The sequence below is a fragment of the Rutidosis leptorrhynchoides genome, chromosome 3 (assembly GCF_046630445.1).
Source record: "Rutidosis leptorrhynchoides isolate AG116_Rl617_1_P2 chromosome 3, CSIRO_AGI_Rlap_v1, whole genome shotgun sequence".
NCBI classification, from domain to species: domain Eukaryota; kingdom Viridiplantae; phylum Streptophyta; class Magnoliopsida; order Asterales; family Asteraceae; genus Rutidosis; species Rutidosis leptorrhynchoides.
Window position 1 is genome coordinate 87,061,485 of NC_092335.1, and position 26,473 is coordinate 87,087,957.

The window sequence follows — 26,473 nt, forward strand, 5'->3', positions numbered from 1 at the left end:
ATGCCTAGGCTCAAAGTTTGGATCATTTAACTACCTAACATATTACACTACTTAATTTAGCAACAATTCATGACAAAAATCGGCCATAACCTGTTTATATCAAAAAGCCTCAAATTTGCTCAAGAACACAAACCCTAGATTACTCAAAATTTGAAGTTTAAGGCTTCTAATCATGTTAAATAGCATCAATCTAGGTTATACAAGCATAATACATAAGCAATTTAAGCATAATTACACTAAAAAGTATCAAAATCAAATTGGGGAAAAAATTGCTCAAGAACACCAATTTTCAGATTAAATGGTGTTTAGGTGTAGAAATTTACCGTTTTTCTTGAGTAATTCCTTGATAGCATCCTTCTCAACATGATTTTAGTAAAAGATTTGATGAAAAACGGTGAAAAATTTCGATTTTTGGAGGTTTTAGTGTGTGTTTTTCGGGTGTTTTGTTCGCAGTTTTTGTATGTGGTGTGTGGACTGATCAGTTCCAGCGATTTTATTTTTTTCTGTATTTTGGTCTCTCCGCGAGTCGCGGCGTTTGGCAGTTTCAAATACCGCGAGTCGCGGTGTTTGGTTTTTTTTTTTTTTTATATATAAGCCTTAACTTATAAAACAAATATAAAATAAATTTAAAATTTTGTTTTCCTTTGTTATAGGACGAGGTCATTTCGGATCGATGTCCTAGTCCGTCCTTCGACAAAATTTTAAAATTTGTCTTTTTGTAGCGATTGTTTTAAAAGCTAAGATTTTTGGGTTTTTTTTTAATGTTTTTGGCATACTTTAATTCAATAAGTTTAAAAATAATGATAATAAAAGTTCTCGTCCCTCCCTCGGGTAAAGCAATTTCGGTTCAAAGACCTAGTCTTCAACTCAGACGAATTTTAAAAATCATATTTTTAACTTAGCGAAATAAAGTAAATTTTTGTTTTTAAATTCACACCAAACTTAAATTTAAAATGCATAAAATTAAAAATTCATATAATAAAAATTAAAAAATCACACCAAACTTATATTATATTTTTGTTTTTAATCATACAAACTTATATTAAAAATATTAATTTTTCAAATATTTACAATTTTAAATATATTAATTTTAAAAAGTTTACAATATTATTTTAATTTTTATATATTAATTTTTTAAAACATGATAAAAATAAAATTAAAAATCTTTTTGGCATTTATCCCACTTTAATCAATCAAATATTATCAAAAATATACGCCCCTCTTTTCGGTAAAGTAATTTCGGTTCCATGACCTAATTTAACTCATGACGAATTTTTGAAATATTTTGGGTTGATTGATTAAAGATATTTATACCTTAAGAATAAACGTTAAATTTCGCAGTGATGTAATAAATTTTTGAATGATATCAATAATTTCGGTCGCCAAACCTAATTTTATTCAATACCAATTTAATACTTTATAGCGAACTAATTAGCGTTTATTATCAAAAGGTTAAAAATAAAAATAAAAAAATAAAAACTGTACAGACTTACCTGTGAGATAGTATTCTTAGTTATATGATCTATCCCATTCATAAGATAGTCGGTTTAATTGGTATTCCATGGCTACATAGGCGTAACCTCGAGCATTCAGTGTTTTTTCTTCTAAACATATGAACGGTCCGTCTCTGCATAAAGTAACAAATTCGGTGTTTGAATAGGTTTGATTATTTGAACATTTACCTCCATGTGACCATTTTCCGCATTTGTGACATCTTTCTAGGTGTCGTGCTCTTCTTTTCGCTGCGGATTTTGATTTTCCTTTACCAAATTGTAACTTATTATCTTCGCATCTGGATTCTTTTCTTACTCCGTCCAATCTTTCTCTGATTACTAATACTATTTCACTCGGAAGTGTGTCATTATTACGTTTAGTGATCAAAGCGTGTAGCATTAGACCATGGTTTAGTTCGCAGGAAGTCTTCATTTCGTAAAAACCTAAAAAAAATAAAAATTCAGAATGGGGGGAGAAGACTAGTTCTTTAGGGTCTGCTAGGGAAAGACCATTCGGGTTCCATTTTCGAGAACTACACGAAAACAGAAAATCTAACTCTAACAGAAATACATATTATCCTTTAAAGACTTGATTCTCCCCACACTTAGTTAGCTGTGATATCGAAATTGTGATTAACTTCGTTGTCAACTTCCATCGGACTATCTATGTAATGTTTAACTCTGTGACCATTAACCTTAAATTCAATCCCATTTGAATTTATTAATTCTATCGTTCCGTATGGGAAAACTTTTTTGACTATGAATGGTCCAGACCATCTTGATTTCAATTTTCCAGGAAATAGCTTGAATCGTGAATTGAAAAGAAGAACTCTGTCTCCTTCTTTAAATTCTTTTGAACTTCTAATTCTTTTATCATGCCATTTCTTCGTTCTTTCCTTATAGATTAACGAATTTTCGTATGCTTCATGTCTTAATTCTTCTAATTCGTTTAGTTGACTTAACCGTAGACGTCCAGCTTCATGTAAGTCGAGATTACATGTCTTCAAAGCCCAAAATGCTTTGTGTTCAATTTCTACAAGAAGATGACATGCTTTTCCATAAATAAGTTTAAAAGGTGTGGTTCCAATTGGAGTTTTGTAGGCTGTTCTAAAAGCCCAGAGTGCATCCTCCAATTTAATGGACCATTCCTTCGGATTTGATCCTACGGTTTTCTCTAGAATACGTTTTAAAGCTCGGTTGGTATTTTCAACTTGTCCACTTGTTTGTGGATGATATGCGGTGGAGATTTTATGAGTTACTCCATATCTTTTAAGAACTTTCTCAAGTTGATTATTACAGAAATGAGTACCCCGATCACTTATTAAAGCTTTCGGTGTTCCAAACCTTGCAAAAAGACGTTTTAAAAAGTTGACTACAACTCGTGCATCGTTAGTTGGGAGAGCTTGTGCTTCCGCCCATTTAGATACATAATCAATGGCTACGAGAATATAGAGATTATTATGAGATTTTGGAAATGGACCCATAAAGTCAATACCCCAAATGTCAAATACTTCGCATACTTGAATGACATTTTGTGGCATTTCATCACATTGACTTATTTTTCCGGCCCTTTGACAAGCATCACAGGATTTGCAAAGAAGGTGTGCGTCTTTGTAAATTGTAGGCCAATAGAATCCAGCATCATAAACTTTTCTTGCTGTTAGTTGAGGCCCATAATGCCCTCCTGTTGGTCCTGTGTGACAATGGTTTAAAATTTTACTAGCTTCATCTCCGAATACACATCGGCGTATTATTCCATCTGGACAACTTTTAAATAGATGTGGATCTTCCCAGAAATAGTGTTTTATATCACTGAAGAATTTCTTTCGTTTTTGGTACGATAATCCTTTTTCAAGGAATCCACATACTAAATAGTTTGCATAGTCTGCAAACCATGGAATTTCATTATAATCTATCTTCAATAGATATTCATCAGGAAAGTTGTCTTGTATGGCAGATTCATTTAGAACTTCTAATTCGGGATTTTCAAGACGAGAAAGATGATCAGCGGCGAGATTTTCTGCTCCTCTTTTATCTCGGATTTCAATATCAAACTCTTGTAAGAGTAAGATCCAACGGATTAATCTTGGTTTGGCTTCTTGTTTTGAAAATAAGTATATAAGAGCAGAATGATCGGTATAGACCACCGTTTTTGCTAGAACGAGATATGAACGAAATTTGTCAAAAGCAAAGACAATAGCAAGGAGTTCTTTTTCAGTAGTTGTATAGTTCGTTTGTGCTCCTTGTAACATCTTACTAGCATAATATATAGGTTGAAATCTTTTTTCAATCCTTTGTCCTAAAACGGCTCCCATTGCAAAATCACTTGCATCGCACATTAGTTCAAACGATAGATTCCAATTTGGTGTTATCATGATCGGCGCATTAGTAAGTTTCTCTTTAAGAATATTAAAAGATTTGATACATTCATCTGAAAAGATGAATGGATCATCCTTTTCTAGGAGTTTATTCATAGGAGTGGCAATTTTAGAAAAATCTTTTATGAAACGTCGGTAAAAACCGGCATGCCCTAGAAAACTCCTAACTCCTCTAACATTGGTGGGATGTGGAAGTTTAGCAATTACATCTACTTTAGCTCTATCCACTTCAATTCCTTCTTTTGAAATTTTATGTCCATGAACGATGCCTTCTTTAACCATGAAATGGCATTTCTCCCAATTAAGTACTAGATTTGATTATTCGTATCTAATCAGCATTCGTTCAAGATTAGCTAGACATGATTTAAATGTATCACCGAAGACTGAAAAGTCATCCATAAAAACTTCCATGCATTCTTCTATCATGTCGTGAAAAATCGCCATCATAAACCTTTGAAAGGTTGCAGGGGCGTTGCAAAGTCCAAATGGCATGCGTTTGTAAGCAAAAGTACCATAAGGGCACGTGAATGTGGTTTTCTCTTGATCTTCGGGTGCTATTGGAATTTGAAAATATCCGGAAAATCCATCAAGAAAACAATAGTAACTATTTCCGGCTAATCTTTCCAACATTTGATCAATAAAAGGTAAGGGAAAGTGATCTTTTCTGGTGGCGTCATTTAATTTTCTATAATCAATACATACACGCCATCCTGTTACAGTCCTAGTAGGAATAAGCTCACTTTTTTCATTTGTAATGACAGTCATGCCACCCTTCTTAGGCACGCATTGAACTGGGCTTACCCATGGACTATCAGAAATTGGATAAATTAAACCTGCATCTAGCAGTTTAATTATTTCTTTTTTAACAACATCTTGCATATTCGGATTTAGTCTTCATTGGCGTTGCACATACGTTTTATGACCTTCTTCCATAAGGATTTTATGTGTGCAATACGAAGGACTTATTCCTTTAATATCATGAATCTTCCATGCAATGGCTGGTTTATGAGCTTTCAACACAGAACTGAGTTGAGATTTTTCATTTTCAGTAATAGAAGACGATATTATTACAGGTAATTCAGATTCACCATGTAAATAAGCGTATTCCAAATGGTTTGGAAGTGGCTTTAACTCTAATTTCGGTGGTTCTTCTATCGATGATTTATATCGATATCTGTCTTCTTCTTTTAGCATTTGAATTTCTTCTATTGTTGGTTCATATCCATTAGCTATAAGTGTAGCTAACATTTCAACTTCATCAATTGGTTCAGTTCCTTCTCCTAAAGAACATTCTCCTGTTCCTTGTAATTCTGGACATTCTTCTAACAATTCTGCATGTGAATCTATAGTTTGAATATAATAACATGTATTATCTGCAGATTGCGGTTGTTGCATTGCTCTATCAACTAAAAAGGTAACACTCTCATCCTCTATACTTAGGGTCAGTTTCTTAACAAACACGTCTATCATTGCTTTAGCCGTGTTTAAGAATGGTCTTCCTAATATGAGAGGAACTTGAGAATCTTCTTCCATGTCCAGAACAACAAAATCTACTGGAAATACTAAAGTACCAACTTTAACTAGCATGTTCTCCATTATCCCTCTAGGATATTTTATTGATCGATCGGCTAGTTGTATGCTTATTCTTGTTGGTTTCAATTCTCCAAGGTCTAGTTTAGCGTATAGTGAATACGGCATTAAATTTATACTAGCACCTAAGTCTGCCAATGCTTCTATTGAACTAAGACTACACAGAAAACATGGAATTGTGAAACTTCCTGGATCAGATAATTTTTCTGGTATCTTATTCAACAGCACTGCTGAACAATTAGCATTCATAGTAACGGCCGAGAGTTCTTCCATTTTCTTTCTATTTGAGATTAGATCTTTCAGAAATTTGGCATATCTAGGCATTCCTGAAATCACATCAATGAAAGGAAGATTTACATTTATCTGTTTAAACATATCCAAGAATTTGGATTGCTCGGCTTCAAGTTTCTCTTTCTTCATTTTACTCGGGTAAGGAAGTGGTGGTTGGTATAGTTTAACATAAGGTTTAGCCTTAACTGTGTTATCTTCATTAACCTTTTCAACTACCGGTTCTTTTTCCTTATCTTAATCAGGTTGTGGTTCTTGTGGAGTAGGAATAGCTTCATCAGAAGTTACAGGTATTTCAGGTGGTTTAAGTGTTGTACCACTTCTTGTGGTAATGGCTTTAGCTGTTTCATTCCGGGGGTTTGCATTTGTATCACTAGGTAAACTTCCCGGTTTTCTTTCACCTATTAACCTTGCTAGGTTACTTACTTCTTGTTCCAAGTTTTGAATAGAAGCTTGTTGATTTCTAAATGCTTGAGCATTTTGTTCATTAGTTTGTTTTTGAGATGTGAAAAACTGCGTTTGAGTTTCAACTAGCTTCGTCATCATATCTTCTAAATTCAGCTTTTTATCATCGGTTTGTGGTGGTTTGTTTTGAAAATTAGGTCTTTGCTGGTTGTAAGTATTGTTAGATACTTGTTGATTGCTAGGACCTTGTTGGTTGTTGTATGGAATATTTCGGTTATAATTCTGATTTTGATTATAGATCGGTCTTGGCGGTTGATAATTATTCTGATAATTATTTCCAGGCCTTTGGTTTATGTATGAAATATTCTCTCTTTGTTCCATTGTTAATTCAATACTGAGACAATCTTTTGTCAAATGTGGTCCTCCACACTGCTCACAACTAATTCGTATTGAGTGAATATCCTTAGTCATCTTTTCCATTCATCTCTCGACAGCATCTATCTTTGCGAAAATGGAATCTAAGTCATGGCTAGAATCGGCTCTAGCTACTTTAGATGATCTAACGATATCTTTTTCTTGGTGCCACTCATGTGCATCAGTTTCGGTTTTCTTCATAATAGAACCACCAGCTGCTATATCGATGTCTTTTCTTGTAGTGATGTCGCATCCTTGGTAGAATATTTGTACTATTTGACAGGTGTCTAAACCATGTTGCGGACATCCTCTTAATAGCTTTCCAAATATTGTCCACGCCTCATATAGAGTTTCATTCGGTTTCTGTGTGAACGTAACAATTTCTCCTTGAAGTCTTACGGCTTTAGATGCCGGAAAGAATTGTTTAAGAAATTTTTCAACTAAAACGTCCCATGTATCAATCGCCCCTTCAGGTAACGATTCCAACCAATCTTTGGCTTCTCCCTTTAAAGTCCAGGGAAATAACATGAGATATATCTGTTCATCCTCCACTTCTCGGATTTTAAATAGAGTGCAGATCCTATTAAAGGTACGAAGATGTTCATTTGGATCTTCCTTCGGCGCACCACTAAATTGGCATTGATTAGTCACCATGTGTAGAATTTGTCCTTTGATTTCATAATCTGGCGCATTAATGTCTGGATGAGTAATTGCGTGACCTTGGCCAGTACGTTTAGCTCTCATTCGGTCTTCCATACTTAAAGGTTCTAGATTCTCCATAATTGAATTTGTTGAATCGGAATCACTAGAGGATTATGATTTAATGGTTCGTTCCTCAACAATCTCTGTTTGAATGATTGGTGGTTCCGGAGGAAAATTTAATGGTTCAGGATCTATGAATTGTCCCTGAATATTATCCGGATTCTCAATTGTGAGGTCGGGTTCAAAAAATGGATTATCAAAAATTTGAATTGGAGTACTTGGTCGACTGGATGACGATTCTAAAGAAAAATCAATGGCTGTAATATTTGCTAGATGTCTTGATCTAGTTACAGGTGGTGAACGTATAAAAGGTGGTAAACGTCTTGCTCGGTGCATTCACTGAATATCCTATTAGTTTTTAAAAAGGAAAGAAAAATTATATAAGTTATCCAATTAATAGACTTTTCTGATTTTGTCCACGTTTCGAATAGCCAAAAGATGCAGCAGAGGGGCAGGATTCGTTTGGTCTCAATATAATTGAGGACTGTTTGGCTCCAATAACCCGGTCTACGTACAAATTCAACTATTACTACGAACAGAAAATTTTGATGTCTATCAATTTAACCACTTAAAATAAATTTTCGTAATTTTAAGAAATTTAGATAAGAAGTAGGAAAAAAAATCTATGTCCTAAAACTAGAATAGCGAGAAATAAGAAAGAAAAAGAGCGCGTCGAAAAGAAAAAGAAAAGGGTTGAAAAATAAAAGGCGTCGGAAAATAAGAAATAAAAATAAATGACTTATAGAACTTAAAAACACTCGACTAACCCAACCTTATTACTATCACTAACTTAAAATTATAATCGCAAATTGAGATTACTAATTGGAATGATAATTGATACATAGGTAAAAGGTGTCTAAAAATATTAAAGCTTACAAGTAAAACTATATCCCAAATGGCAATAACTTAAAAAAAAACTAAAATTTAAAAAGGCGTCGCAAAATTCTAAAGCACCTAGATCTTAGTCTAAAGAAAAAGCACTTAAGGGATTTTACGACAAAGCCTAAAAATCTATAAATAAAAATAACTATGGCAAAAATTAAGTTTAAAACTAAAAACTATCGAAAAACACAAATATTACGCTAAAACAATTAAAAAGGGACAAAATATAAAAATATACTAAAAGTTGTAAAAAGTACAATTTTTATAAAAATATTATTTTTATATTATTTATTTTATAAAATTAATAATTTTATAATTTAAATAAACTAATTAAAATTAAATAAAACAAAATAAACTAATTAAAACTAAATATTATAATAAAAATACCCTAATTAGGGTTTAGAATTAATAATAATAATAATTATCCCGTAATTAATGCTATTAGGATTCCTGTGTACCCGTGTCAGGGCTGCTCCGCGACTTGCGGTGCCCGAGGCTGGAAAACTCCGCGAGTCGCGGGGTTTCAAATTTCAGATCAGGTTGCTTCGTTTGACAGGTTCAACGTAATTTTATTTATATATTTTTTTTTATTTTTCTGTTTTTAATTTAATTAAAATATTTATATAATTTAAATAAAACTTATATTTTAAAAACTAGAATAGAAATAAAAATATGTTACAATTTTATAAATAAAAATCTTAAAACTAGATTTATATATAAAATTTTTTTTTCGGTTTTTGATTTTATGTTTTAAATAAAAACAAAATATTTAAATAAAACTTATATTTTTATAAAATAAAAATAAAGAAACTTTATAAAACTTAAATATTTAACAAACTCTTAAAAATATTATATTTTTGTTTTTCTTTTTATGTTTTCGAATATTTAAAACGTATTTTTAAAAAAGCGTCGCCAAAAAAAGCGTCGCCAAAAGTAGATTGTCCCCGGCAGCGGCGCCAAAAATACTTGATGTCAAAGCTAAGGGGTATAAAATACTATTAAATTTTACAAGGAAATACTATTAAATACGATACAATTTTACACAAGATATTTATTTATTTAGAGAATGGATATACTTAAACCTTGCTACAACACTTATAGGCAGTGTACCTAATCGTACAGTAGTGTAGTTTTTAGTAAGTCCGGTTCGTTCCACAGGGAAAATCTTTTAATCAAAGCTTAACGCTATATTAGTTTAATTTATAAAAATACAAATATATATATAAGTAATATTATTATTATAAAGGGGGGTTTTTACCGTTTAATGACCGGTTTGTCGATTTTAAAACTTTAGTCGCAGTTAAAACTAAATGTAAAATATTAAATAAATAAAAGACTTAATTTAAAGCGTAAAGTAAATAGCAATAATGAAATTGCGAATAATAAAAGTGCGATAAAATAAACTTGCGATAATTAAAAAGTACGATAATTAAAAGTGCAATTAAATACAATAACAATAAATAAAAATGCGATAATTAGAAGTGCAATTAAATATAAAATAAAGGAAATTAAATATGAAATAAAAGAATTATGCTTATTTAAACTTCCGTAATCATGATGTTTGACGTGTTGATTTTAGTTTTATGCTCATGGGTTAATTGTCCTTTGTCCTGGATTATTTAATATGTCCGTCTGGTTTTTGTCCATAACAGTCCATCAGTCATAAATATAAAGTGCGAGTGTCCTCGTCAAATTATCCTTATATCCGAAGTCAAATATTCCAACTAATTGGGGACTTAAACTGTAACAAGGTTTTATTACTTTGTTTAATAATTACACCAGGATGTCGACTGAGTGTAACCCAAGGTTTTAATACTTTGTTATCAATTATGCCAAGTGTCCTTGTACATAATTTCACCCCTGTTTTAATAATTCTAGTGGCTATTAATCCATTCCCGTGTCCGGTTAAATGAACGATTATTCGTACATATAAATACCCCGCCCATCGTGTCCGATCGAGTGTAAATGGTTATTTATAGGGACCCCCAATTGTAAATCTTTATATTAACATTAACAAACTATTATTTAGTTAAACAAATATAAAGCCCATTAATAGCCCATAGTCTAATTTCCACAAGTGTCGTTCTTTTGTCCAAACCCCAATTATGGTACAAAGTCCAATTATCCAATTTTAGTAATTAGCCCAACATCGTGATTACTTCATTTTAAATAAGCATAATAATAACTTAGCTACGAGACATTAAATTAAAAAGGTTGAACATAACTTACAATGATTAAAAATAGCGTAGCGTTACACGGATAGAATTTCGACTTACACCCTTACAACATTCGCTAACATACCCTTATTATTAGAATTAAAATTAAAATTAAAATTAAAATTAAAATTAAAATATAACTATAAATATTTACGTATAGATATAGAGAGATTGATATTTTGATATTAAAACTCGTCGAACTACGTTGGCTTTTATAGGAATTTGAGTCCAGGTGAACTCCGCAAGTCGCGTAATTTTTTGCCTTCAAACTCCGCAACTCGCGGAGTTTGAAATTACAGCTCACCCAGCTTTGGCTCTTTGTTTGCCGAAGGATTTTTAATATAAATATAATATATAAATAATTTTAAGAATTATTTAAATATTATATTATATTTATGTGCATAGTTGACTCGTAATTTTTAGTCCGTTGCGTCGAGCGTTGAGAGTTGACTCATGTCCCGGTTCCGGATTTTCGAACGTCCTTGCGAATAATTTAATATCTTGTACTTTGCGTTTTGAATCTTGTACTCTTGTAATTTCGAGACGTTTCTTATCAATAATTGTAACCTCTTTGATTGTATTTTGTACTTTTGAGCTTTTTGGTAGTTTGCGTCTTCAATTCGTCGAATCTGTCTTTTGTCTTCACCTTTTATTATTTAAACGAATATCACTTTTAAATAGAACAATTGCAACTAAAAGCTTGTCTTTCTTGAGGAATAATGCTATGAAATATATGTTCGTTTTTAGCATTATCACTTAGTATGATATATATACAGTTAAATGTTGTTACAACGATAATCGTTACATATATGTCTCGTTTCGAAATCATTAAGTTAGTAGTCTTGTTTTTACATATGTAGTTCATTGTTAATATACTTAATGATATGTTTACTTATCATTTATCATGATTATATAATGTAACAAAATCTTAAAATGATCCATATGTATTTAGTAAGACGTTGATATAACGATAATCGTTATATATATCGTTTTCGAGTTTCATAATTCAATAGTCTCATTTTTATGTATATAACTCATTGTTAAAATACCTAATGAGATACTTAATTATCATAAAATCATGTTAACTATATATATATATATATCCATATATATGTCATTATATAGTTTTTACAAGTTTTAACGTTCATGAATCACCGGTCAACTTGGGAGGTCAATTGTCTATATAAAACCTATTTCAATTAATCAAGTCTTAACAAGTTTGATTGCTTAACATGTTGGAAACACTTAATCATGTAAATAACAAATTCATTTAATATAAATAAACATGGAAAAGTTCGGGTCACTACAAGGTTGCGTTTTACGATCGTGAACGTACGACTACCATACCGTTTTACTAAGCGTTTTTCTGTGCATTTACAAATGTGAGTCTACAGTCCCTACTACTTTGTACACTTGATCGGTGTATGCTTAGAAAGGGTAAAAGGAAGACGTGTAGCAAATGAGCTATCCGCAGGTTAAAGTCTTATAATCAAGTGCTCATGATAAATGTATAATTTTTACGGTGCTTTCAAAGAAATCTTGTGGCCGAACTTACGATAAATGCTTTACTAAACCCGTAGATTCACTCAATATTTTTGTTGACCTTTTTGCATGTTTTTATCTCAGGTCCTTAGAGGTATGCTTCCGCTAGCCGAGTTATTATGCTTGCTTATTGCTACTACTGGAGTGAAGTCATACATTATTTACAATTGTTTTCAAGAATAATATACATTCACATTATGAAACTTTTTCGTTTATTTAAATAATGTTTGAAGGTCATTTACTTTGGTCATTAATGTTAAACTATTTCGAAGCGTATTTTATTTAATGACTTTGTTTACTAAATTGTAATGCGAATGCTTTTCGAAAACGTCTCATATAGAGGGCGTGATGTTAATTGTGGGACCAGAGTTAATACGCCGTTACTGGATTCTGACGGGGTAGTACACTGCTCGATTGTGTTAAAAAGTAAATGGGTTGATTTCGGACCCAAGCCTACAAAAGTTTTCGATGTATGGCTGGATCACATAGAGGCTGAAGGTATAATTACCGAAGCTTGGATCAATGTGGAGCTTTGCCATAGTCCTGATCTTTTGTTCTGTAGAAAGCTAAAGGCTGTTAGAATAGCTTTGCGTAACTGGAGCAAACTCACCTTTGGAAAAATTGATGAGGAGGTTGAAAATTTCAGAAGTGAAGCTTCGGGGTGGGAATTAAAAGCTGAAACAGAAACACTTGATGATTCTGAACGTGGTAAATGGTTGGAGGCTAGACATAACTGGTTGAAGAAAGATGCTGAAAAATTGAGAATGATGAAACAAAAAGCGAGAATTAAATGGGCTTCGGATGGTGATGAAAACTCAAAAAAATTTCATTCGTTTATTAAAAGATGCAACAACAAGAAAACTATTCGAGGTTTAAATGTAAATGGTTTATGGGAAGAGGACCCGACGGTCATTAACAATGAGGTTTTTCAATTTTTATAAATCAATTTTTGAGGAGAATTGCAACAGGTCTTCGCTTAGTATGGACTCGGTTAATTTAAAGCTAACTTCTGAGGAGGACTATCGACTTGAAGATCGTTTCACTGAAGAAGAAGTTTGGAGTGCCATTAAAGGGTGTGATAACTCCAAGGCGCCGGGCCCGGATGGTTTCCCCTTTAAATTTTTTAAGAAGTATTGGAAGATTATTAAACATGATCTACTTAATGTTGTTTGCTTTTTTTAGGAATTAGGTGAAATCTCCCAAGGCTGCAACACTTCCATTGTAACTTTAATCCCGAAGAAATGCGACTCGGTGGAGTTAAGTGATTATCGGCCAATAAGTCTAATTGGAGGATATTACAAAATCATTGCGAAAACTTTGGCCAATCATCTACGCAAAGTTATTCCTAATTTGATTGGTGAGGAACAAACGGCTTATTTAAGTGGCAAGTCAATTTTGGATGGGGTATTAGTTCTTAACGAGGCTATCGATGACTTGAAAAGGCGTAAATCTAATTGCTTTATGTTTAAAGCTGATTTCTCTAAAGCCTTCGATTCGCTTAATTGGAAATTCTTAATGGATACGATGCGTCTCATGGGCTTTGGTCCTAGATGGATTAAATGGATTAAGTCGTGTTTATGTTCAGCTTCATTTTCTATTCTCATGAATGGCTTGCCCACAAAGGAATTCAACCTCGAAAAGGGAGATAGGCAAGGTGATCCGTTATCACCTTTTCTCTTTATACTTGCTGGTGAAGGTCTAAATGTGCTTGTCAAGAAAGCTACTGATGCTGGTTTTTTGAGGGGATAGAAATTGGTAAAGATAGTGTCACGCTTACTCATTTGCAATATGCAGATGATACCATTTTTGTAGGTAAATAGAAGAGGCGAAACATTCTAGATGTTTTGAAAATCCTCATGCATTTCGAAGAGCTCTCAGGCCTGAAAATAAATGTTTCCAAAAGCTGTCTTTGTGGTATTGGAATAACACCCGAGGCTTTGAGATCGATGGCAAGGTGTATTGGTTGTGCCGAAGGAAAACTTCCACTAAAATATTTAGGTCTTACCGTTGGATCAAAAATGAATTGTGAATCTGATTGGCTCTCTATTGTAGAAAAATTTCAAAAGCGTTTCTCGGATTGGAAAGCTAAAACTTTGTCATTTGGGGGGATGTTGACGCTTATCAAATCGGTTGTCACAAGTTTTCCCTTGTACTTCTTCTCGATCTTTCGTGCTCCGGTGTGCATCCTCAAGTTGCTCGAACAATTACGTTGTAAGTTTTTTTGGGGCGGGTCAAGTAATAAGTCTAAACTACACTGGGCCAAATGGGTTGATATCTTAAAATCGTATGAGTTGGACGGGCTTAACATCGGGTCTCTCAGGGCAAAGAATTGGGCTTTGCTTAGCAAGTGGTGGTGGAAGTTTTTAACCGAAACTGATTCACTTTGGGTAAAAGTCATCAAGAGTATATATGGGCGGGATGGTGGGTTGGGGATTTCATTTATTAGTTCATGTAACGTGCGTGGTTCTTTTGTGGAGTTCGATTGTTAAAATAGGGATTGAGGCTCAAAATTCAATATCGATTTAAGGCTTTCTTTGTAAAAAGTAATTGGCAAAGGCACAAACACATTGCTCTGGTCAGAATGTTGGAATGGACCTTATAGCTTCAAAGAAAAATTTCCTAGAATATTCAGGCTTGAATCAGACAAGGAGTGCAGAATCTGTGATCGCATTTCTTGGAATGGTACGAGCTGGGACTTTAAGTGGTGGATGCGTGACTTAACAGGTAGAAACAAGGAAGAACTCGATAATTTACTTGCTGAGTTACCCACGAATGGATTTTCCAATAATGAATTAGATGAGTGAAAATGGCGGCTGAAACGTGATGGAATTTTCAAGACTAAAACACTTTCTAACTTGCTTGATTTACACATGCTTAATGAATCGACTGTTGGTGCTTATGTGACTGATCGTAACAGCTTTCATCCGCGAACTTTTGGGATCTTCACGTGGAGATCAGTTAGGAATCGGATCCCGGTGCGTCTCGAGCTTGATAAACGTGGTATCGACCTCGACTCGGTACGCTGTCCGGTATGTGACGAGTCTCTGGAAACTGTCTCCCATGCTATCATAGAGTGCAATTTGGCCAAGGATGTTTGGGATCGTGTTCGTCTTTGGTGGGGTGTCTCTGCTAATTCGAATGATACAAACACTCAGTCTATTTTCAACTTAGAACAAGGCAACCATAGATCGAATGATGGACACAAAATATGGCAAGCTGTTAAATGGGTTAGTGGCTATTTAATTTGGAGAAACCGGAACCTCAAAGTCTTTCAAAACAAATGTAAAATAGCTTTGGAGATTCTTAGTGAGATTCAAGTAAAGAGTTTCGAATAGATTTGTAAGAGAGAGAAAAAGTTATCTATCGAGTGGCATCAATGGCTAGTGAACCCGAGTTTTTATGGCGACTTAAATTTAAGAAGAGCGGGGATTGGTTAAAGTCTTTTGTTCTCGTTGTATTCGTATAATAATTAGTGTATCTATACTTGTATATGCTTCGCTTGTAGCTGTCAGCTTAGCCTTTTAACTCGGCTGGCAATATCTTGTACATACTCTTTGTTTGTTTTTAATGCATACTCTTGGCTTTTCAAAAGAAAAAAAAAATCCGTGAACTAAACTAGGCCTTAATGTCTCAAAAGCTTTAACCCAATTCAAGCACTGTTCAATGCACCACTTACAATTACATGCATGCAACTTTGTTCTACTCATACTTTCAAACTATGAAACAAGAAAATGTAAATTACACAAGTTGCAGATTACACAATAATAGTAGGACAATTGATCAATTGATCGATGATGCGAATTTGTCACTTCTCATCTTCTAAAATACTCTTCAAGGCCGGTTTCCATTGATGTGGATAATTCAGCCTTCCCCCTACCAGGGCCGGGCCTGATGCCGTGCGGGGCGGGCAACGGCACAGGGCAGCAGAATTTAAGGGGCAGCAATTAAGAAGTCCAATTTCATCTATACTATACTCAATTTGGCCCATAATTCTAGCTCCCATAAAAAAACAAGCCCATAATATATACATGGATCTAGAAAAAAAACCCCTTTTACAGCAACCATCGGGCATCCAAACGTTTCTAACGTTAGTAACGCATCGGTTCCCCAAATATCGATCAAAGTAGTTGTTGGGGTTATTTTCTTTATTGTCGTCAACTGCCCACCCAACATCCCATCTGCTCATCTTCAAGAATCATTGAATACCTGAATCAATACACAATCAGAGCTCAATAACAATTAAAAAAACCTTATTTTCACTCTGTTTTGTGTGTGTGCTGTTATAGAGATTTCAGATTTGAAGAAAGAAATATAAGAAATTGAAGAAGAGTGAAGAGAACTAGAGCAGAAGACGATAGATATAGATATATAATTATATAAAGTGATAGTTGGTATGCAACAAGTAATTAGAAGTCTTCTACTTTTTTGTTAGTCAACAAAAGTACGTCACCTACTGTTGCAATCAGTGAATCACTCATCTAAAAGACAAACCAAGGTGTTATCTTTCCACTCTTTGCCTCTTGTTTATATTTATATTTATTTATATACTTATTACGAATATATGATATAATTTTGATTGGAATTATTAATTTTAATATATAGTAATTGATTGATTATATTCTGTTCAAATATTATATTTCTTATAGTTGTCTACTTAGCATTCTTTAATTGTTTAATTTGTCTATTTATTTTTTTTAGATTGTTTATTTGTTTATATAAATTTTGTTAAGAAATTAAACAAGTATGCCTCCTCGAATACAACCATCCGGTGCCCAAAATAGAAAAAGAAAAAAACAACAACAAGAACTTACTCAATCTTTACAAGGATCTTTGCATAAATATTTTGTTAGACATGAAAGTAATGATAATGAGAATATAGTTGAAGAAAACAATGTTGAAGAACACAATGTTCAAGCAAATAATGTTGGTGAAAATGGTGTTGAAGAGGATAATGTTGTCGAAAATAATGTTAATGAAAACAAAAATGAATACAATAATATGTTCGGAGATAATGCAAATCAAAATTATGTTGAAGAAAATAATGAAAGTGTTGGAAAGTCTTGTGATATTGGAGTTAATTTTAATATTTTCGATGTGAGAGTTTGGGATGGTTTAAGTTCAAACATGAAAGATTTGCTTGTAACTAAATGGCCAGTTAGAGAAACTAATTTTGATTACCCAAAAGATAAAGCAAATAGACACTTCTCTGATATCCATTATGAATGTAAGTTACCAAATAGTGATATTGTTGATAGAAAATGGTTAGTTTATTCGAAAGAGCTCGATAAAGTATTTTGTTTTTGTTGTAAGTTATTTAAAACTGCTATAACTAGAAGTCAATTAGGAAGTACAGGATTAAATGATTGGAGACATCTTGGTAAAAGTTTAAATGACCATGAAAATAGTTCCGAACATATGATTAATTTAAGAACATGGTCTGAGTTGCGGTTGAGGTTAGATATGAATGAAACAATTGATAAAGAGTTACAAGAACTTATTAAAAAAGATACCGAACATTGGAAACAAGTTTTAGTTAGAATAATTGCTACTGATAAATGTCTAGCTCAATATAATTTGCCGTTTCGTGGTACAAATGAAAAGTTGTATGAAAATAGTAATGGAAACTTTTTAGGAATACTTCAAATGATTGCCGAGTTTGATCCTGTAATGAAACAACATTTTCGTAGAATTGAAAACAAAGAAACACGTTATCATTATCTTGATCATAAAATTCAAAATGAGTTAATTGAAATGTTAGCATCCGAGGTAAAAAGTGCAATAATAAAGAAAATTAAAGAAACAAAATATTTTTCAGTAATTCTCGATTGCACTCCTGATGTAAGTCACAAAGAACAAATGACTTTAATCATAAGAAGTGTTGATGTGTCTAGCTCACCTATAAAAGTAGAAGAGTTTTTTATAGAGTTTTTAGTCGTAGAAGATACATCAGGTTTAGGTCTTTTCAATGCACTACAAGAAGTTTTGAAATCCCTAGATTTAGATATTAAATGTGTAAGAGGACAAGGCTACGATAATGGATCTAACATGAAGGGAAAACATCTTGGTGTACAAAAAAGATTACTTGATATAAATCCTAGAGCTTTCTATATGCCATGTGGTTGTCATTGTCTAAATTTAGTATTATGTGATATGGCGAACTCTTGTCATAAAGCGAAGACTTTTTTCGGAACTTGTCAAACAATATATAACGTGTTTTCTAGTTCTACAAAACGGTGGAGTGTTTTACTTAATTATATTGATGATTTGACTTTAAAATCGTTGTCTGCTACTCGTTGGGAAAGTCATGTAGAAAGTGTAAAAGCTATAATAACTCAAATTCCTCAAATAAAAGAAGCTTTGATACAATTAGCTGAAGTAAGTGAAGATGGAAAAGTGTGTAGAGATGCAAAATCATTGATAGATGGTGAATTTTCAAGTTTTGAATTTATATTAAGTTTGGTTATTTGGTATGATATTTTATTTAAAATTAATTTAGTTAGTAAAAAGTTACAATCGAAAGATATGCTTCTTGATGTTGCTATTAAAAGTTTGGATGGATTAGTTAATTTTCTTGAGAATTATAGGAATACTGGGCTTGATAGAGCTATTATTGAAGCAAAAAAAATTGCGGAAACCATTGATGTTGAACCTGAATTTCCCGTTAAACGTGCTTCTTGTAGGAAAAAACAATTTGATGAGATTCCAAATACCGAAAGAGAACAACAATCCGCTAAAGAAAAATTTAAAACTGATTACTTTCTTGTTTTAGTTGATATGGCTCTTTCACAAATAAAGACTAGATTTGAACAAATGAAACATTTTGAATCTATATTTGGTTTCATGTTTGATGCATCAAAGTTACATAATTTAGATCATGACCTCTTGAATAAATGTTGCTTGAATCTTGAAGTTGCTTTGACATATAATAAAGATTCTGATATTGATGGAAATGACTTGTTCAGGGAGTTAGAATATTTGCAGAGCATGTTGCCAAATGTAGCTTATGAGGGAGAAAGACCGTGGACATCCATTCAAATAATGGAGTTTGCAAAGAAGATCGATATGTTTCCAAATGTGTTACTTGCATACAAGATTTTGCTAACTATACCAGTCACTGTTGCATCTGCGGAACGGAGTTTTTCAAAATTGAAGTTATTGAAGAATTATTTACGAAGTACAATGACTCAAGAACGGTTAAATGGGTTAGCAATTTTAAGTATTGAAAGCGGGTTTTTATCTAATATTGATTATGACAAAATAATTGAAGATTTTGCATCAAAATATGCACGTAGACATCATTTTAGGTGATTCGTATGTTGTAACTTGAATTTCTTGTTTATTTGTAAAATTGTATTGTGATTATTAAATAAAAATCGGCGTAGGGATGAGCCGCCTAGATTGACTAGGTTCCAAACCCTTAAAAAATTGTGGTGTGCTATTTAAATTTTTTATAGGGGCATATTTTCGACCATCTCGCACTGGGCATCCAAATTCTCAGGCCCGGCCCTGCCCCCTACCTTGCTTTTGTTCCTACTTCTATTGTTATTTCCATCAGGTATCACCATGTGGCTCTGAACGTATAAAATAACACAACAATGTAACGCGTTAAAAATATTCTGAAACTACATACCCATGTATATATAATTATAGGATAGGATGTATGTGTTCTAGTTGTCATCGAGTTGATTTCAATTGATGTAACTGTCGTGTGCTAATCTGTATTATGTAGAAGGAGTTTCTTCCCTTACTGCATCGTGATTATTATAATATTAAGTTTGCTTTTCGAAAATAAAATAAAATAGCAACCTACAAAACTGGTAATGAATGAGATTTATGTTTGAATATTGTGAATAGGATGATTATCTTTATATAAACTATATATAAGGGTCAAGATGTAAATAAACTAAAGTCGTTATTTGATAAGTTTGATAGCAAAAACTAGCTCATTAATTAAGTTAAGGTGTGTGATGACGTGCCTATTATTATGGGCCGTTAATACTCATGTGACATTCTTAATGTGCTATGTTAATGGATATCTTCGATTGACCTCCATACTATTTAATTTGTATTGGCAATCTATTTATTACTTGGCTGCTCTTAATGGTCTCTTTTTAGAGGACTACCCTGAATCGACTTGGCTCATTCCTTCTTATATAAAGAAGAGTAGAACGTGGAGGATTCTATTCTTCACACAACACAAGACAAATGATAGATAGCATCTTCTCCTTTCATCAACATTTGTGGAGTACCGGTAAAAGTCAACAACAATCAACGCCATTATCTCCAACTGAACCGTCTCTTTACACCCTCGGTGATCCATTATCAGGCCTATTGCAGTGGTAATGACAATTTTAGGCATGTTGGCGGGTAGGTTATGGGTGGTTGATGTTGACGTGACAGACGTTTTGATAAAATGAAAAGTAATGGAGTAGCGTTTTAAGTGGTGTGTTGAATGATGTGTCAAAATATAATTGAAAGTTGAGTGGAAGAATAAAAAAATATTAAAAATAATAATTAATTAAAATTTAAACGAGTTTATGAAGCTTGATTAGTCGAGCATGCCTATGTTCTCCATGTGTCAAGAGCATACACGCCTGAAGTTTTGAAGCTCGAGACGTTGCATTAACGGCTTGCTCGTGACATTCTAGGTGAAAAATGACTCGAACACGCCGTGTTGCAATCGACCTCATACTTTACTTTTACTTTTACTTTTGACCCTGGAGTCGTAACGCATTTACAAAAAGAAAAAAAAAATTATTAAATTAATTTGTAGAAGGGAAATTTCCCAACTAGTGTGAAAAAGTGGGAAAAGAGATTCTATAATTCTATAAATGCATTAAAGATCCACCAGCCTTTGGTACATGTAGACAGTTCAGTCACATACTCACATACTAGGTACAAAATATAAATACGGAGTGGTAAAATATCTTTGGAACAGTAAAAGAATAAAGAGTTTTCATAATTTTGGATAATAAGTGACAAAGAAAAAACGAGTCGTTTGCCAGTTAATTGCAAAATTGATAACGTGAACCACACAGATACGAATGTCATAAATCGTACGATTAATTTCATTTTCATATCATAATATTGTACATAAGCCATAAGGTACATTTAAAATCACAATTTCCATGACAGACTTTCTGAATCTACTATATTACCCCTTACCTCCCATATGCATTTTACAATACTTATATGTTTTGATCCTTAGTGTAACATCTTAACAAATGAACAAGCAAGAAAAATCATTAAATATGATTTGTGACCTTACCCAATATAACCAAACAAAAAATATGATCATGTAAAGCAAAAGAGCCTTGCAATCCAAAAGCCTTTTATTATTAGCACAAAATTAGCAAGAAACTCCTAACCTCATAAAATGGTACGTACGGGGCCGGGCCTGAGAATTTGGATGCCCAGTGCGAGATGGTCGAAAATATGCCCCCTATAAAAAATTTAAATAGCACACCACAATTTTTTAAGGGTTTGGAACCTAGTCAATCTAGGCGGCTCATCCCTACGCCGATTTTTATTTAATAATCACAATACAATTTTACAAATAAACAAGAAATTCAAGTTACAACATACGAATCACCTAAAATGATGTCTACGTGCATATTTTGATGCAAAATCTTCAATTATTTTGTCATAATCAATATTAGATAAAAACCCGCTTTCAATACTTAAAATTGCTAACCCATTTAACCGTTCTTGAGTCATTGTACTTCGTAAATAATTCTTCAATAACTTCAATTTTGAAAAACTTCGTTCCGCAGATGCAACAGTGACTGGTATAGTTAGCAAAATCTTGTATGTAAGTAACACATTTGGAAACATATCGATCTTCTTTGCAAACTCCATTATTTGAATGGATGTCCACGGTGTTTCTCCCTCATAAGCTACATTTGGCAACATGCTCTGCAAATATTCCAACTCCCTGAACAAGTCATTTCCATCAATATCAGAATCTTTATTATATGTCAAAGCAACTTCAAGATTCAAGCAACATTTATTCAAGAGGTCATGATCTAAATTATGTAACTTTGATGCATCAAACATGAAACCAAATATAGATTCAAAATGTTTCATTTGTTCAAATCTAGTCTTTATTTGTGAAAGAGCCATATCAACTAAAACAAGAAAGTAATCAGTTTTAAATTTTTCTTTAGCGGATTGTTGTTCTCTTTCGGTATTTGGAATCTCATCAAATTGTTTTTTCCTACAAGAAGCACGTTTAACGGGAAATTCAGGTTCAACATCAATGGTTTCCGCAATTTTTTTTGCTTCAATAATAGCTCTATCAAGCCCAGTATTCCTATAATTCTCAAGAAAATTAACTAATCCATCCAAACTTTTAATAGTAACATCAAGAAGCATATCTTTCGATTGTAACTTTTTACTAACTAAATTAATTTTAAATAAAATATCATACCAAATAACCAAACTTAATATAAATTCAAAACTTGAAAATTCACCATCTATCAATGATTTTGCATCTCTACACACTTTTCCATCTTCACTTACTTCAGCTAATTGTATCAAAGCTTCTTTTATTTAAGGAATTTGAGTTATTATAGCTTTTACACTTTCTACATGACTTTCCCAACGAGTAGCAGACAACGATTTTAAAGTCAAATCATCAATATAATTAAGTAAAACACTCCACCGTTTTGTAGAACTAGAAAACACGTTATATATTGTTTGACAAGTTCCGAAAAAAGTCTTCGCTTTATGACAAGAGTTCGCCATATCATATAATACTAAATTTAGACAATGACAACCACATGGCATATAGAAAGCTCTAGGATTTATATCAAGTAATCTTTTTTGTACACCAAGATGTTTTCCCTTCATGTTAGATCCATTATCGTAGCCTTGTCCTCTTACACATTTAATATCTAAATCTAGGGATTTCAAAACTTCTTGTAGTGCATTGAAAAGACCTAAACCTGATGTATCTTCTACGACTAAAAACTCTATAAAAAACTCTTCTACTTTTATAGGTGAGCTAGACACATCAACACTTCTTATGATTAAAGTCATTTGTTCTTTGTGACTTACATCAGGAGTGCAATCGAGAATTACTGAAAAATATTTTGCTTCTTTAATTTTCTTTATTATTGCACTTTTTACCTCGGATGCTAACATTTCAATTAACTCATTTTGAATTTTATGATCAAGATAATGATAACGTGTTTCTTTGTTTTCAATTCTACGAAAATGTTGTTTCATTACAGGATCAAACTCGGCAATCATTTGAAGTATTCCTAAAAAGTTTCCATTACTATTTTCATACAACTTTTCATTTGTACCACGAAATGGCAAATTATATTGAGCTAGACATTTAACAGTAGCAATTATTCTAACTAAAACTTGTTTCCAATGTTCGGTATCTTTTTTAATAAGTTCTTGTAACTCTTTATCAATTGTTTCATTCATATCTAACCTCAACCGCAACTCAGACCATGTTCTTAAATTAATCATATGTTCGGAACTATTTTCATGGTCATTTAAACTTTTACCAAGATGTCTCCAATCATTTAATCCTGTACTTCCTAATTGACTTCTAGTTATAGCAGTTTTAAATAACTTACAACAAAAACAAAATACTTTATCGAGCTCTTTCGAATAAACTAACCATTTTCTATCAACAATATCACTATTTGGTAACTTACATTCATAATGGATATCAGAGAAGTGTCTATTTGCTTTATCTTTTGGGTAATCAAAATTAGTTTCTCTAACTGGCCATTTAGTTACAAGCAAATCTTTCATGTTTGAACTTAAACCATCCCAAACTCTCACATCGAAAATATTAAAATTAACTCCAATATCACAAGACTTTCCAACACTTTCATTATTTTCTTCAACATAATTTTGATTTGCATTATCTCCGAACATATTATTGTATTCATTTTTGTTTTCATTAACATTATTTTCGACAACATTATCCTCTTCAACACCATTTTCACCAACATTATTTGCTTGAACATTGTGTTCTTCAACATTGTTTTCTTCAACTATATTCTCATTATCATTACTTTCATGTCTAACAAAATATTTATGCAAAGATCCTTGTAAAGATTGAGTAAGTTCTTGTTGTTGTTTTTTTCTTTTTCTATTTTGGGCACCGGATGGTTGTATTCGAGGAGGCATACTTGTTTAATTTCTTAACAAAATTTATATAAACAAATAAACAATCTAAAAAAAATAAATAGACAAATTAAACAATTAAAGAATGCTAAGTAGACAACTATAAGAAATATAATATTTGAACAGAATATAATCAATCAATTACTATATATTAAAATTAATAATTCCAATCAAAATTATATCATATATTCGTAATAAGTATATAAATAAATATAAATATAAACAAGAGGCAAAGAGTGGAAAGATAACACCTTGGTTTGTCTTTTAGATGAGTGATTCACTGATTGCAACAGTAGGTGACGTACTTTTGTTGACTAACAAAAAAGTAGAAGACTTCTAATTACTTGTTGCATACCAACTATCACTTTATATAATTATATATCTATATCTATCGTCTTCTGCTCTAGTTCTCTTCACTCTTCTTCAATTTCTTATATTTCTTTCTTCAAATCTGAAATCTCTATAACAGCACACACACAAAACAGAGTGAAAATAAGGTTTTTTTAATTGTTATTGAGCTCTGATTGTGTATTGATTCAGGTATTCAATGATTCTTGAAGATGAGCAGATGGGATGTTGGGTGGGCAGTTGACGGCAATAAAGAAAATAACCCCAACAACTACTTTGATCGATATTTGGGGAACCGATGCGTTACTAACGTTAGAAACGTTTGGATGCCCGATGGTTGCTGTAAAAGGGGTTTTTTTCTTCTTTCTAGATCCATGTATATATTATGGGCTTGTTTTTCTTATGGGAGCTAGAATTATGGGCCAAATTGAGTATAGTATAGATGAAATTGGACTTCTTAATTGCTGCCCCTTAAATTCTGCTGCCCTGTGCCGTTGCCCGCCCCGCACGGCATCAGGCCCGGCCCTGGGTACGTACAGATGTTGATTTTTTCTGATCAAATTCAAAATATGATATTCCCTTTGTCCCTCATTTATACTCATTAGACAAAAAACACATAGTTTAAAAAAATGTTATAAAAGTATTGTATTTTCTGTTTATTTTCCAGTTTTACTTCTTCTTTAATCATATCCACATATATCAATGGTATAATATAATTTAATTTTCTTATCATGTTCTGTTTATAAAAGTGAACAATTAATTTAGTAGATCTCAAAATGAAATACTGGACAACAAATTAGGAACGGCGGTAGTACTAAGTAATGCATAACTAATGCATATGTAAATCTTTTGAAAAGAAGCGAAGCGAGTTCAAAGGCTTGTAGCCTTAGAGCACAATGTTAGTCACTAATGTTTTCAATCCGTATTAGATAACTGTACATATGCTAAACTGATCCAGGATAATAATGTATTATGCTGATTGAATGGACATCACATTATCAACACAAATTAATATTCATATATATATATATATATATATATATATATATATATATATATATATATATATATATATATAGGGTGAGGATCCAGAGAGAACCAGAGGTGGTAGAGAACCGAGAGAACCAACAGCTCGACCTTCATCTATGTGCAGCTCGACCTTCAATCTGCGTGCAGCTCGATCAAGCTGGGTGCAGATGGAGTAAATCTATCTAACGACCCGTCCTAATCCATCCGGACGAATACATTACATTTGGTTACATCGCGAGGTACTTGACCTCTATATGATACATTTTACAAACATTGCATTTGTTTTTAAAAGACAAACTTTCATTATATCAAAAGTTGACGGCATGCATACCATTTCCTAATATATCCAACTGTGAATGACTTGATAATAATCTTGATGAACTCAATGACTCGAATGCAACGTCTTTTGAAATATGTCATGAATGACTCCAAGTAATATCTCTAAAATGAGCAAATGCACAGCGGAAGAATTTCTTTCATACTTGAGAATAAACATGCTTTCAAGTGTCAACCAAAAGGTTGGTGAGTTCATAAGTTTATCATAAAACAATAAAATTTATTATTTTGATAGACCACAAGATTTAAATCCTGCATGGTACAAATGGTCCCGAATCTTATACCTACATGTAATGTACATGCGATATCTTTTAAATACAGTACACCTTTCTCGTGTACGAAATCATCTTTTATAAATCTTAGTAACCGTACACATATCTCGTGCACAAAAATAACATACACATAACCTGTGTATAAAATCATTCTCTCGATACATAACATTCACTTTTCATTACTTTCATAGCTTGGCTTGGTAACCGACCTTAACATATAATGCGCATAATAATATCCCCAAAACAGAACATCTCGCCTGTATAATAATCATATAAACCTCGAAGTACTAAACACCACGCCCACTAGCCCTTCCGTCTAGTGAACATTCTGGGTTGGGGTGTTAAACCCGGTAGCTACCTTTAGGATT

At 32.7% G+C, this 26,473-nt stretch overlaps 4 protein-coding genes across 4 annotated transcripts; 3 read left to right on the forward strand and 1 right to left on the reverse strand.

Annotated features, from left to right (window-relative positions):
* Nucleotides 1-13,826: 13,826 nt before the first annotated feature.
* LOC139900169 (uncharacterized) lies at nucleotides 13,827-14,774 on the forward strand. Its single transcript, XM_071882964.1, has 2 exons — nucleotides 13,827-14,421; nucleotides 14,515-14,774. Exons 1-2 carry the CDS (start codon nucleotides 13,827-13,829, stop codon nucleotides 14,772-14,774), a joined length of 855 nt encoding a protein of 284 aa, XP_071739065.1.
* Nucleotides 14,775-14,840: 66 nt separating this feature from the next.
* LOC139900170 (uncharacterized) lies at nucleotides 14,841-15,305 on the forward strand. Its single transcript, XM_071882965.1, has one exon. It carries the CDS (start codon nucleotides 14,841-14,843, stop codon nucleotides 15,303-15,305), a length of 465 nt encoding a protein of 154 aa, XP_071739066.1.
* Nucleotides 15,306-16,713: 1,408 nt separating this feature from the next.
* On the forward strand, nucleotides 16,714-19,278 carry LOC139900171 (uncharacterized). Its single transcript, XM_071882966.1, has one exon. The coding sequence runs from the start codon at nucleotides 16,714-16,716 to the stop codon at nucleotides 19,276-19,278; it is 2,565 nt and encodes an 854-aa protein (XP_071739067.1).
* Nucleotides 19,279-21,558: 2,280 nt separating this feature from the next.
* On the reverse strand, nucleotides 21,559-24,123 carry LOC139900172 (uncharacterized). The gene is made up of 2 exons (XM_071882967.1): nucleotides 22,749-24,123; nucleotides 21,559-22,370 (listed from the first exon to the last, which is right to left on the reverse strand). The coding sequence occupies exons 1-2, from the start codon at nucleotides 24,121-24,123 to the stop codon at nucleotides 21,559-21,561; spliced, it is 2,187 nt and encodes a 728-aa protein (XP_071739068.1).
* Nucleotides 24,124-26,473: the final 2,350 nt, after the last annotated feature.

Coding starts and splice junctions, on each gene's coding strand:
- LOC139900169 (XM_071882964.1), top strand. CDS start 13,827: ATGCATTTCGAAGAGCTCTCAGGCCTGAAAATAAATGTTTCCAAAAGC. Junction 14,422..14,514: donor GATTTCATTTATTAGTTCAT/GTAACGTGCGTG, acceptor CTTTGTAAAAAG/TAATTGGCAAAGGCACAAAC.
- LOC139900172 (XM_071882967.1), bottom strand. CDS start 24,123: ATGCCTCCTCGAATACAACCATCCGGTGCCCAAAATAGAAAAAGAAAA. Junction 22,371..22,748: donor AGCTTTCTATATGCCATGTG/GTTGTCATTGTC, acceptor AAATTAATTTAG/TTAGTAAAAAGTTACAATCG.
- LOC139900171 (XM_071882966.1), top strand. CDS start 16,714: ATGCCTCCTCGAATACAACCATCCGGTGCCCAAAATAGAAAAAGAAAA.
- LOC139900170 (XM_071882965.1), top strand. CDS start 14,841: ATGCTTAATGAATCGACTGTTGGTGCTTATGTGACTGATCGTAACAGC.